Consider the following 12,723-nt stretch of genomic DNA (forward strand, 5'->3'; position numbering starts at 1 on the left):
TCCCCCTCACCAATGACAACACCTTGAGATTAAAAGTCAGAGCCAAACAGTTCTCTGAAATAATATTTAATTGTAATACTCACTGTCTTTACAGTAAGCACTTAAGGAGTTTAAAAATACTGAAATGCATGGGCATTAAAAGGCAACCATCAATTTTGCAGCACACCAAGAAAGCTTAGTTTGAAAGCTGCAGTAAATTAAAAAATGCTATGCAAGGCCAGTCATAAATCCAGCAAGTAGATTTGTACTATAAGCTTCTGAAGGTGGAACAACTTTGATTCTTACCTTTCTCACCATACATGAAGAACCTTAGGTGACTAAATCAAAATGTAGCACAGCGAAACGCTGATACATTGTTTCGGGTAGCACTGTCAGTTTGCTCAGACCGCTGTTGCCTTTTCAAAAAGTCTCATGACAACCACTCTGGAATCTAAACTGGAACAATAAGCCTCTCTGGTGTTTTAGCAAGATCTTTTTTTCTCCTGCCAACAAAAGGTCAGCTAACTCTGGAGTTAAAACTGGATACTAAAAAAAGATTTCTCTAGATCAACTGCAATGCCTTTATACATAGAACTTTCCATGAGTTTTCACATGGGAAAGAACCAGGCCAATTGAACTACAAAACAAACAAACCCAAAAACATTCAAAAGGCAGTTGATAGCTTTCCATGAAATTGTACTTTCTTTACCTGTGATGATTAACCTATTGGCATTTAAATACTTAAGAGCGTTGTTTCATAATCTGAAAGATATGTTTACAGGCTCCTTTATCATTCAGGCACTCAGAAGTTTGATTTACATCTGGTTATTTGCTAAACAAAATACTGAAGACATTATTCCTTAAATAGCAGATCCTTCAAGCTGTAGTCAAGCAAACCAGTGTCTGGTTTGCTTGACCATTTTAAATTTATATACAGTTATCAAAATTGTCTTTGGCACCAGACAGTTGCTCTCTAAGAGAAGCTAAAATTTTATTTGCTTTTAGAAGACAAAGAACAGAACAAGCACAACTACATCTTAGATACAATTTGTACCTAGAAATACACTACTGAATACAGACAGCATACAAAAAAAGCTTAGCTCTACTGAAATTTAGTTCTATATTGAGTAACTTATTTTTCAAAACAACAGTTGCACTGCAATCCCTAATGGTTTCTTACCATGAATTTCTAGCAAGTGACAGAAGCTGCTTGTCTCAGCTGCTTAGGAAGTGCTTCCTCTTCTGTTCTCTCCCCAAAATCAAACAATCTTTAGGCTTATACAGAGCAATAGGCTAGAATTGTTAGCAGTGGTATAAAAGAACCCTGCCACAAGTTTGTCTAAACTGTGTTGCCCAGGTAGGTTTATATTTTAATCTGCAACATCTACCACAGCAATAGCTTAGGTTGACCAGGAGCACACCATAATATGGCTGAAAAAAGGCTTTCAAAATTACACAAAAGAGGGAATTACAATCTCCTAATAAGCAAATGGTGGCAATGCTGACCAAAACACATAACTTATGTCCTGGCCTTCACAAAATGCAAATAGTCTAGCTGTTAAAGGCAAGTGATTTAAGTTGGAATACAGAGTCAGATTTGAGAGAACAGCTTCCAAAACACACAAAAATGCCACCTAACTAAGAGGTCTTTAAATTGCAGTTCAAGTTGAAAAGGCAATTTTTTTTCCATTAGGCTAAAAGAAACCCTCATGATGATGTAATCTTTGCACAGTCACACAAACATCTACCAAAGACTTCTATATCTACACAAACATTTACCAAGTGACACCTCTCCACAAAGGGATAGCTTTTAAGGGCTTGTGACTTTCATGGAAGTGAGACTACTTCAGTTTATTTATCATTTTCCATAAGATTTACTTCCATTATGTAATACTGGTTTCCTTAAGTATCTTCCAAAAGGCAAAGACCTTCTATGTCACTGTGCTATATGCACACATGCTTCTGATGGGATGTTTTATTTTCCCTCTGACAATACACATAGTGCTATTGCTTGTGAAGGCGAAATTAAAACTACAAAACACCACACAAAACAAAAGCCTTTTTAAAAGAAATCTCTACACTTATTTTTAGGAGGTACTAAGAAGACATATGACTACAGTGGAGTGTCCATGGAAACTAGAACTACATTCTGCAAGGGCATTCCTGAAGTGGGGGTGGCTAAGGCAGTACTCATCGCCTGTTGAACAGAACTATCTTTCCTAAGAGCTCTGATAAACGTAAAGATTGACTCATTTGTACTGACATTTATTTGGTTATGCACCGAGTGAATAAGTAGCATAAAAGGAAGAACAATGTAGTAATTTATACTACAGAAACACTCATTCACCGGTCTATAACACTTCTCAGTGTCAAGAGTGTATATACTAGCTTGCACACAAGTGTGGTTGTTTAAGAGACAGTAGATATATTAATATTAGTCCCTGAATTATTGCCATGCATCAGCACTGAGGAAAATTACATGAAGCAGAATTATTCTATTCCAAGGTGTAATTGTAGTTTATGTTTTAAAACAGGTTTAGATCTCGTATTTCCTCTAAATGTTAATTCAGACCACTGTTGAAAACAACTAAAAACTATCCCATTGTACTGCTCGAGAGTCTTTTCAATCCACTAGTAAAAAAAATTTGTAATAAATGGGACACTGAGTATTATTAGTTGAAACATTCAAAAGAACATTGTACAGAAAGCATTGGCAACTTGCATTCAAAATTTCTAAACAAAGTAATAATGCATTAGAAGAAAATTTCACGACTATCACATTGATAGATGCAATTGAAATCCCCACTGCAGTGAAGTAGGAGCTGTATTTTCAAATTTAAAGGAGACAAGGTCTCAAGTATAGAAAAGCCCAAGTACTTTAACACTCAGAAATCTTTGAACAGTTCTGTTCTTTGACAGACTAAAAGATTCGTGTGTGCCTAACCAAGGCAAGAAAAAGAACTAGCTGTTCAGTTTCCTTTATCTTTCATTAGACTTCGGAGTTGTTACAGGGCAACTTGTGAATAATGTATCCTACTCTGTTATGACAAGCAATAACAATCTGTGCAATAACCTCTAACCTTTCAGATAAAGTAGCCATCCGGAGGAACAAGATTCACACCCTACAAGGCACCAAGAAATTTTTTACTGTGAACAAAGGTTGTGTTAAGTCACCATATTGCCTGCACACAAATTGATTGAACCTGTTCTATCATTAAGATCTATTTACAGTAAATTCCACGCCACTCACCTGTGTCAGGAACATCTGTAGGTCTCATAATTCTCCGGATCTGCTCCATTGACTGGAGATCTGGAGACAGTCCTGCAGAAGTACAAGAAAACAAGTGACTTATATATGTATTTTACTTGAAAAAAAGTTCCAGAGAACACAAAATTTCACGTTCAAAGTCTTACAGCATCTATTGTTTCCACTGCAATATAAACAAAAGGCAGTTTTCTGTACGACAGCTCATTGAAAAGAGGGACAGAGACTAAGGCAAGTGAAATTAGAAAGGGTTTTCATTACCATCCTTTTATCTACATGGTACAGCCCTCTACAGTTAAGGACATTATCTTAAACAACTTACAATCATAAAATCAGTTAGGTTGGGAAAGAACTCTGAGAACCCTGAGTCAAACCATTAACCTAACACTGTCAAGGACTCTAGAGAGAATCAGTGAAGGACAACATTCCCATTATTTAACACAAACGGGCGCAGACAGCTTTGCTTACAACCACCTTCCTTTCTAAAAGCTAAAGGAAAATCCCTTCCAAGGTTTGAAAGACAAGACAAAGCAGCCTGGAGGTGTGACTGGAATCGCAGTCCCATCTGAATGGCTGAGTTTGACCACACAACAGCCAAGCAGCAGCCACTGGATTCTGCAAACAAACCCTAGACTGTGCAACTGCAATAGATAAGGACCACAGAGGTTTGTCAGTCATTTGTAAAATCACAGTACTTCAATTACTCAAAAAACCACAATAATGCTACAGCTATTTTTCTGAAGTTTTGCCTTTAACATGCAATTACAACCAAAGCATGGGATTCCAAAGTCTCTCTTTGAGCTGTTGACACAGTCTAAAGTTTCTCTACTGGAGGAACACAGGCATGAAAGAGATCCTCTAGCAACTTAACAAGTCACTTCGGACCCTTATTTAGGGACACAAATGACCTAGGCCAAGTGAGCTAAGAGAATTGCAATCTTTAGAACATAAAGACCCAATTTGTGATGAAACATATTTCATATTAACAAACCATACCCCTGTGATAGTCCAGAACTATCATTGAAAAAGAGTCACCATGTACAATAATTTCAGCTAACAGAGTTTGCACAGTGTCAATGTGTGTGTCACAGGAGCAGTGACCCCAATGCTCTCCAATTCAATACAAAGACTTGAACTTTTCTTCCAAGTGATAAGATTTTAGATTATCTTTGCTGAAGCAAATAAAGCCTTTTATCATCATCACCAGCGTATTAAAGTTGTCTTCATGATATTACCTTGAGGTTGTAAGGGAGGGCAGAAGTTTTAGATTAAACAGTTTACCAAAGGAGCTCTAGGCAAGTCTATTTTCAAGACAATACAGGAACACTAATATAAATTCAAGCAGATAATCAGCTTTTAAACTTTGACCAACCTACCACTTCCCCTTCCCCAGATCTGCTCTACTTGCATACACATTACATTAGCACTCAGCACCACACCCTGAGAGAGCAATGGGCAAGCTCAGTGAAATAAGCCAGTTTGTGACCTTTATGAAGTTACAGCTCTCAGCGCTTCAGGGTGCACCCAAAACATCTTTTACCCCTGGAAGTGTTCAAGGCCAGGCTGGACGGGACTCTGAGCATCCTGGTCTAGCGGAAGGTTCCCTGATCACAGCTGGGGGGTTGGTACTAGGTGATCTTTAAGATCCCTTCCAACTCAAACCATTCTATGATTCTTTAAAAGGAAATCTTAACACAAACCACATCTGAACCCCATGGCTGTTAATTTTTGTGCTATTTTATGCTAGTACAAAATAGTAAAATCTCACAAAACTGCCTGCACATTTGTAGACCTCTTTGCAACCACCCAAGAGGTCTTCTCTTCCCAAGTGTTTTCCTAACTCCCCCTGCACAAAAAGAAATAGCTCATGTCTCAAATTCCTACCTATAGATAAAAGTTGTACATGATCAGTATTAAGTGAAGGAAATAAGAATGCAAACACAGGCTAAAGTTCACTGTCAAGCTGCTGCCACTACACAGATTGCTGCAAACTACAGCATACTAGAAGTACACAATTAAGTTATCACATACAGCTAAGCACAGAAAAAGTATCTTTGAGAATACTATCTTCTTGAAGTGTAAGACCCCCTCTTCTCAAGAGAAAACAGAGAAAGAATTGTCATTACTGCTGGCAGACTCAAATTTGATTTGAACCACTCTCTGATCAGGTGGATTTCAAAAAGTGTGATGGGTACTTATTTTACAGTGTAATCTTTGAATACTATGTAAATCAAGTAGACTTACATTTCATCGTCATTAATGTAACAAAAACCCCTAGAATTCCAGAGCCTGAAAATACTACATAAATGCAGTATTCTACTAAACTAACATAACTCCCATCTCAGAGCTTAAATCCAATGTAATACCAATTTATTTCATCAACATGACACTACAACATGGACTTAGTTTATAAAAATTTGAAAGTAGTCATGTAAGTTCTCCAAAGATTAGAACTAGACAGTGGTGTCATGGATAAAAAGGGGGAAACTGTAGAGAATACAAAGCAGAGAAAAACAGAAAAGTTGGAAAGATGCAGAATAAGCTTTAATGAAGTGAGATAAAGAGAAAAGTGAGAAGTCAGTTGAGAGGACAGCCTTAAAGACAAATTATGACACATATGAGCAATGTGGAGAGAGTGGGAACAGAGAGAGAGAGGTGATGGGAAGGATACGATATAAGATCCTTTCAACAGCATGAACATTTGAACACAGGGATAGGAAGAGTGGTTTGACTTACATTGTGAGACAGAGAACTCAAAACACATGCCCAGGAAAGTCTAAATAAAAAACATAACTCAGGATTTTAAGCTATTGTAGATAGCCTACTGGGGTTAAGTTAGGTGCCTTTTGTTTTACTATGTTATGCGGTTTTGCAAAGTTTTATTATATATCCCAGAGGACAATATTTTTAAAATAAACTATGCAAAAATGCGCAATATAGTAAAAAAGGCACCTACCTTATATCTACATGCTAGCTTCAACCTCCAGCAGAGTTGAATGGTTTTTGCTGCTGCCTCAGTGTTTATTATAGCTGTATCATCATGAAAAGGCGTTGACAGTCCTTTACTTCATTGGATCTGGAACGCAGTTTGGATAGGACTGGAGAAGAGTGAAAAAAGGGCAAAACTTATTCATGTGCTGAACGTCCACTTCCATTTATGAGGAGCACACAGCACATTAGTAATATTTTCACTTTTATTTCATAGCTGCAGATCACTTGTGAGTGATACTAATTTTGGTTACAGATGAAGGCCATACAAGTTTAAGGGGCAATTAGCGATCATTAATGAAGTAACTTTTCATAAGAGGATCCTTAAAGCACACTACATACAAAATAACGTCTTGCTTAATCAAATAGGAAAATTTAAATTCTCTCCCTCCCCATTTACATTAAAACTTTAAATCTTTTATCTTGAAAAATAGCTTTCTAGGCTTCTTTCTCGTAATTTGGGTCTCAAGGGCACACTCACAAAACTACCAGTTTTGTTATAGCATTCCTCTCTACCTCCCAAGATGCTTCAATTACTTTCCACCGAAGCTTAATTTTTTGCCTGAAACACTCCAGTATTTTTGTCACCATTCATTCCCAAAAAACATAAAATTCAGAAAAGTAGGATGACAGTAAGAGAGTAATTATTTCACATGCTTTCTTTGGAGACAAATTTATTGCAAGTGTTTTTGGACACTGAAAATTGGCTACCTCAGTGCAGAAGTAATTTTGTATCTCAAGTTTTTAAACTAGATCTAGCTCGTAAGATAGTTCTTGAAAAAAAAAAAAAAAGCACCATACTGCTTGAGAACAAGATTAAAAGATGACCTGTAAGAAAACAAGACACGAGAACATCCTGCATCATCTTAACAGCACGTTCCATACAGCCAGAGCTCTTGCAGAGATACCTATAACTAATAAAGGCAGAATGGAAGCCATCAATACAACCTCAAAGATTCTGCTCAGGAGTTCTGGATCACACAGTTCTTAATTCCAAATGGAGTTGTTTCAACTAGAGGTTTCTGCAGCATTTTCACTTCCACTAATTTCCATCTCGCTGACAACACAGGTGTGACACCTACCCAACCATTCCTACATCACTCAGTGCAAGGCATCAAGTTGCTTATTAATGGAGGTAGTTGCAAAAGGAAGGATGGCTCTTATTACAAGTAATTTTAAATTCTTGTCAACTGTTTGACACTGCAAACTCGTCAAAACCTGTTAAGCATCATTGCCTGTAAAGTCAAGGGGAGGCCCACTCTACAAAGAAGAGAGCCCAGGTAAGTTCCAATATCTAGACAAGTCACAATCCTCAGTCAGATCAACACCAACCATTTTTTTCAGTACAAGAACAGGGCAACACTGGGACAGGTGCCCACAGAATGTAGATTTTCTAGTAAAAAAGGCTTTATGGAGTCCATGCAAGCCATGGCTGACCTGCTCCAATGTTAACAAATGTCTTGCTTGAAGCCCCAGGCTCGACTGTGTAACCTTAGAAGTTCCTTCCATGTTATGAAAACAGCTAAAGAGACCAAGACTACAGAGCTGTGTTTGCTTGTGAAAGTTATTCTTCACTGCTAAAGATGCTAACGTTAGCTAAGGCTAATAGTAAGAGCAACAAGTCATGTGGCAAATTCGGCAATAATTCTAGCATTCAGTATTCTTCAGAGAGGGATATACTGATGGGAATACTTACACAGGCACTTCCCCCTCAGGCGTGAGAGGGCTGTCTGTGCCAAGTGCACAGAAAAGCTTGGGGGTTAAGAGTGACCTTTACAGACAATACAAGGTCAAACATCTCCAGCTGAATATCAGGTATGCTCATCCACACCCCATCTGGTACAGCATTAACCCAAAGATCAGTGTAGACACAGTTGTAAAAGCAGCCATCAGCTTACCTCCATGACAACAGAAGATCTTCTCATCCACAATGGCTGCAATAGGCAGACAGTTAAAACAGTCTGTGAAGGTCTTCCACAGCTTAATGTTAAATCTCCGCTTGCCTGCGATAACAAGGTGTGGCATTAGGAAGAGAAGACTTTTTTTTAAAGCCAGCTAGTAATACCTATCACAACCTGACCAAAAATGTTAGCAAACTTTTATAGGGCTTTATTTCTATTAGCATACTTAAATCTCAATCTCTTACAACAGCATTTCAAGGACAGCAGAAAACAGTTATGCTCTAGAGTGACTTTAACGTTGGTTCAAAAAGTCTTTTTAGAAAGTTTCAAAACAGGTTCACAGAATGTTGAAACCCTTGCAGTATGAGAGTCAGTACTAGAAGCTTCTCCAAAACACAGTATTAGTCTGTAACAGTCTTTCAAAAGTAATGGGTTTTGCTTACATTCATCATAAAATCCATAGATCCGATTGATGCTAGCACACTCGTGATTTCCTCTGAGGAGAAAGAAGTTTTCTGGATACTTGATTTTATATGCCAGTAATAGGCAAATTGTTTCCAGAGACTGTTTGCCTCTGTCTACGTAATCTCCAAGGAAAAGATAATTAGCTTCTGGTGGGAATCCTCCATATTCAAATAATCGAAGTAAGTCTGTATACTGACCGTGAATATCACCTGAATAAAAAAATGTTTACCAAGGATTAGTGCAACAACAAAGACTACACAAGTCAAAAACTTAAGCCAATTAGTTTCTATTCATTGATTTCAAAAAAGGCATTAATATTGCTTTTTAAAACTGGCAACATTTATCAGAAAGGTAAGAACTATGCTAATATTAAAAACTGAAGTACCCATTAAATATAAGTAACTTATACTATCTGCAGAACTGCTATGCCAGGTATGGATCCAATATGAAAAGCAAAAGCTACAGAAGTCCTCACAGTTAAGCATAAGCTTTCTAACCAAGCCTTAATTTGTTCAAATTAAAACAAGGTCAGGAAGACAACCTCTAATTAAACAGGTATATGACCAGGAAGCAAATGTATTAAGAAAAAGTCACATTATTTACTGCAAAAAACAGATCAGTAAAGAATTCACATAGACTGGAGAGAAACTGAACACTGTGTTGGCAAAGAGCACTTACCTTAAAGGTCAGCTCCCTGTACTAAGATTCCCATCCCCCAGCATTCAGACTAAATCCTCCTTTGATGCAATTATTCATGTAAAAACAATACAAAGACTCAAAGACCGATATCCTTCACAAGATATTCAACGCTGCAGGTTGTTCTTAAGAAAAATAACTGTCATGTTACTCATCACACAGCCAGCTTTAAAATTAAGTAGGTTTTCCATGGAACAGCTCTGTGCAGCAATTACATCACCACATACTAGTCAAAGCCAGCTATCTGTGAGTTGTCCATACGGTTGAAGATACCAAAGCTACTCTATGGTAAATTGTAGAACATATGCACTGTACTCCAGTTGACTGCAGAATCCATTACCAGTGTCTGAATGCAAAAAAGATATGCAAAAAGCCTTCAGGGCAAGCTGTATGCTATTTAAATTTAGTTACTCCTGGTCCCATACACAAAGCATTGCATAAATGCATTTTCACTTTTGCTACTTGTTCAGTGGCAAAATACTGACTTTGCTCAGCACAGTTTTCTCTGGAAGACTATAAGCTACTATGGCCTCAAAAGAGGGGAAAAAAACCTCCACACAACTTTTTCCATCTTAAAAAAGCTTCTCAAACCTGTATGCTCTCTAGTTCAATTCTTAAAGCATACAGTGGTAAGAATACACATTATATTACATTGCTCTTTACACTTTTCATGAGAAACGCAATATTTCCTTCTTCAGGCAGCATTCTTCCATAACTATTTCTCACTCAAGGAGAAGAATAATCTTCCAATTTTGATCCAATAAACAGGACTATTATCCACTACCCAATTCCAGACACAACCTGAAGTTTCACTGTCTAAAATCTTTTCTGTATATGTTGCAACAAGAATGATTCCTATTTTAAACAATATTTAGAAGTTTCCAGATCACAACCCAAAGAAAAGAGACTCCCCAAAAAGTCATTTCTATGCTGAGTCTAGTACTCCAGAACCATGTTACCAATACACTCCCCAGACTTCAACATTAAGAGAATTAACTACCAAGTAAATATACTGAGAAAATATTGTTATTGTGCTCATTGCCTTGAATGACTAAGTTACACATGAGCTCACACATGAAGGACCAATGCACTTAGTGTGTAAGAGAACGTTTTATAGAAATAATTTTGTAAAGGGACCAAAGCATTTACTATTCCCTTCAAGATACTCAACATTTTAAAACACAGCTTAATATGAGCACAAGTTGAAGTCTACCAGATACAAAACCTTACAGTAAAAGCCACATCTATTTTAAAATGGACATTTACATAAGAGTTTCTTTCATCTTACATTAAAACACAGCCATTCAAGATGTAAGAGCTGATTTTGAATTGACTTGATTGTAAGACAAGACAATCCTAAAATGGTTCCTCAGGCATTGCCTGAGTGCACTAAAATAATAGTTCAAAGCTGTACCAGCTGCGTATTTTGCTTTTGGTGAAAGTGATCATCTTCCTTGCACTTTTATCTAAATGCATCTTTGACAATTGCTCTAATATTAAATTTAGATGCACCTGACACTTCCTGATGCTTTTGCTGCGTTTGGAATCAGATTTTAAAATAAAAAATGCCTTAGTTAACTGTGCATTAGCCACCCTATTACTGTTCATCTAACCATGCTTTCAACTGCCCCAATTTAAGCAAACTTGAAAAAACTAACTTTGAAGTAGGTTAATTATTCTTTGCAGACCTTGACTTACACTCAATCTACCTGAGTTTCCATGTTTTCTTTATCTCAGAATACGATGAGACTGTACTACACTGAAAAGACTAAAGTGAGCAAAACGTGATAAAGCTGGATTTTACCTTCAACTTTATGTCAGTAGGCAAGCTGGTCTGGTTTTACCTCCCCACCCTACAAAGCAATTAGTCATTTAAAAATGACTTTGCCGTTAGTGGTTTGTCTGTGGGTTTTGTTAGGTGTTTTTTTAAATTGGTAATATCCTCTCAATGCAAGAAACACTGCTACATTAGGTCTGCCAGGAAGACGCTAATGTATCTTTGAGCATGCAAGTAATAACAAAGTCAGAGACTGCTTCCGCTTTAATACTATGACACTTTAGCAAGCCTAAATCAAGGAATTTTATGCTTTTCAAGGTAATGTCAATTGTTAATAAGTTGAAGAGTGATTACATTCCAGTATTTACAGTACTTCAGTTAAGCTTTTTACAAGCTCGCATACCTATTAACAACAGTGTACTTTGGAAGAAGTCTAGCATCTTATACAGGCTTAGGGAGGTAAAGAACACACATTTTAGTTTTGTTCCTGTTTCACAATAATAGCGATGTTTGTCAAAACTCGCTGTAAAGCTCAAGCAATTTGTTACATGGCAACTAAGCCTAATTTAACAGTTTGCATTTTACTTTCTCAGTTGAAAAACTACCAATGCTTTCTGTTTTTCAAGTGTTCCATTTCACAAGGTCTTTCTTTTGCTTATGCTTTGAAGTGAGCAACTACAACACATAACCTGCTTTTTTTAAAAGCGGCTCACTGCTTTCTGAAATAGTGATCTAAAGAGTAGCAGCTCTGTGCAAGCAAGGGACCGACTGCAAAATTCACACTAGAAGAGGGTACAAGCAGCCCTTTACGCCTATGGAACTCGCTCCCAAATAGTACCAAGAGCATCAGCAATCTACCAACTGCTAGCTGCTTTTTCTTCACTTAATCCAATCTAAATTGAAAATTACATTTAAGATTTTGAAGACCTCACTCTAATGCTAACTCATGCTCACTTGCCCATCTCAGTATTCTTCCAACCCACCTAGCATACAACTAGATTAAAACACCGACAAAAAACACAGATCAATTTTACATACCACATATTTTCAGAGGTGCCTCTAGTTCCAGGAGAATAGGCTGGCTAAGAAATATTTCTCGTGATTTTATGCACAAGCCCCGAACTTCTGCTTCGGTCATCTGAACGATCTTCCCAGGACGACATCCTCGTACTGAAAAGAGATATTTAACAATTGAAGGTAACTACCACACAGATATATAGCAATAGGTAAGGAGAGATGATCTGTATTTGAAACCTATATTTAAAAAAAGCCAGCAGCACATTCCACATATTTACCAAATGCCCTGGAATTATGTAGTCCGATGAATTCTAAAATTAATCTCTGACACTGTGGTAATCTATTCTCAAAAGTCCATATGCATTCCTGCTAAATCAGGTTCTCAGAAGAAAACTATTTAATTCTTGGTTTTGTCCATATTTGAATAAATAGCAACTTCAAAAGTGTTTAATTTCACAATCCCATTATGCTACACTATTCACCATAGACAAAAAAAAAAATAATCCTGGGAATCCCAAACCTGAAAACACTTCCACATTAGCACAAAATAAATTTCTTCAGGACTGTTAAGTTCAACAGGGCTAGTTAAATACCATGGAAAAACCACAGGCAAGTTTTCTTACACTTTTGGTAGC

The 12,723-nt window shown here is 37.2% G+C and overlaps 1 protein-coding gene across 1 annotated transcript in view; it reads right to left on the reverse strand.

Moving 5' to 3' along the window:
• The window catches only part of PPP1CB (protein phosphatase 1 catalytic subunit beta), a 29,948-nt gene that overhangs the window by 4,992 nt on the left and 12,233 nt on the right, over positions 1-12,723 (reverse strand). The window contains exons 2-5 of the mRNA XM_027898239.1: positions 12,110-12,241; positions 8,577-8,807; positions 8,131-8,235; positions 3,230-3,301 (exon numbers count right to left, since the gene is read on the reverse strand). Of these exons, the coding sequence (XP_027754040.1) occupies positions 3,230-3,301; positions 8,131-8,235; positions 8,577-8,807; positions 12,110-12,241 (540 nt within the window). The remainder of the gene's footprint in view (positions 1-3,229; positions 3,302-8,130; positions 8,236-8,576; positions 8,808-12,109; positions 12,242-12,723) is intronic.

This window comes from Empidonax traillii, unplaced genomic scaffold (assembly GCF_003031625.1).
Source record: "Empidonax traillii isolate 1590-97213 ecotype Southwest subspecies unplaced genomic scaffold, ASM303162v1 scaffold586:size682069, whole genome shotgun sequence".
In the NCBI taxonomy this organism is placed as follows: Eukaryota; Metazoa; Chordata; class Aves; order Passeriformes; family Tyrannidae; genus Empidonax; species Empidonax traillii.